This window comes from Apteryx rowi, unplaced genomic scaffold (assembly GCF_003343035.1).
Source record: "Apteryx rowi isolate R43461 unplaced genomic scaffold, aptRow1 scaffold_1655, whole genome shotgun sequence".
NCBI lineage: Eukaryota > Metazoa > Chordata > Aves > Apterygiformes > Apterygidae > Apteryx > Apteryx rowi.
The window spans coordinates 20,838-22,008 of NW_020447925.1; the positions used below are offsets into that span (position 1 = coordinate 20,838).

A 1,171-nucleotide genomic window follows, 5' to 3' on the forward strand; every position below is an offset into this window, starting at 1 on the left:
GAGAGGGGATGGGGACATGGGGGAGCTGGGGACACGGGGACATGGGACGTGAGAGGGCACGGGGACACGGGGATGTGAGAGGGGTCAGGGACATGGGAGGGAAGGGGGACACAGGGAGTGGGGACATTGGGGGCAAGCGGGGATGTGAGGGGACATGGCACCGTCTCCACGTGCCCCATGCCAGCRCGTCCCTGTCCCCACGTGCCCTGTGCCAGCACGTCCTCGTCCCCACGCATGCCCTGTGCCAGCGTGTCCCCATCCCCGTGTCCCCATCCCCGGGTGCCAGCACATCCCTGTCCCAGTGCATCCTTGTCCCCGGGTGCCAGCATGTCGCCGTGTCCCCGTGCGCGGGTGCCAGCGTGTCCCCGTCCCCAGCTGGACGAGAGCCTGGCGCTGAAGCCGCGGGCGGCCCCCGACCTGGCCAACAGCTCGGCGCCGTCGCCCGCCCACAAGGTGCAGCGCAGCGTCTCCGCCAACCCCAAGCGCCGCGTCAGCGACCAGGGTGAGCCCCGGACGCCTGGGCCCCCGCCCCCCTCGCCCGGGCGCCTGGCTCCCCGGACGCCTGGGCCCCGTGTGGGGTGGAGGGGGCCCTCGGATGCCTGGGTCCCCCAGGAGGTGGGAGGGAGGTTGGGGGGGCACCCGGACTCCTGGGTCCCTCAGGGAGTGAGTTGGGGGGCGCCCGGACGCCTGGGTCCCTGCGGGATTGGGGACAGGGTGCGGGAGTGGGGGGGTTTGCCTGGATGCCCAAGTCCCCAAGGGGATGGGAGACAAGGGGTGGGTGACCCCCGGACGCCTGGGCCCCCCCGGACGCCTGGGCCCCCCGGGCGCCTGGGTGCTGACGGCCGCGGCAGACGAGTACTTCGCGCCGGAGCCCAAGCGCAGCCTCTGCTTCTGCGAGTCCTGCCACAAGCTGCGGGGCGACGAGGGCGGCTTCCGGCGCGGGGAGGCGCCGCGCGACGGCCCCCAACCCATCGGCTGGTGCCGCTTCAGCCTCCGGTGGGGCCCCGCGCCGTGGAGGGGGGCTGGGGGGCACCTGGAGGGGTTTGGAGGGCTCCGGGGGAGGAGTTGGGGGTCCTTGGAGGGCTCCAGGAGGCGTTTGGGATCTTTATGGGGCTCCAGGAGGGGGTTGGAGGGCTCCAGGGAGGTTTGGGGGTCCTTGGGGGGCTTCAGG

The 1,171-nt window shown here is 73.3% G+C and overlaps 1 protein-coding gene across 1 annotated transcript in view; it reads left to right on the forward strand.

Annotated features, from left to right (window-relative positions):
• Positions 1 to 1,041, forward strand: part of NEURL4 (neuralized E3 ubiquitin protein ligase 4) — a gene marked incomplete at both ends in the record, with an annotated part of 20,875 nt that extends 19,834 nt beyond the window's left edge. Inside the window, 2 exons of the mRNA XM_026060171.1 lie at positions 376 to 502; positions 669 to 1,041. Coding sequence (XP_025915956.1) covers positions 376 to 502; positions 669 to 1,041 — 500 coding nt within the window. The remainder of the gene's footprint in view (positions 1 to 375; positions 503 to 668) is intronic.
• Between the last annotated feature and the right edge of the window lie 130 nt (positions 1,042 to 1,171).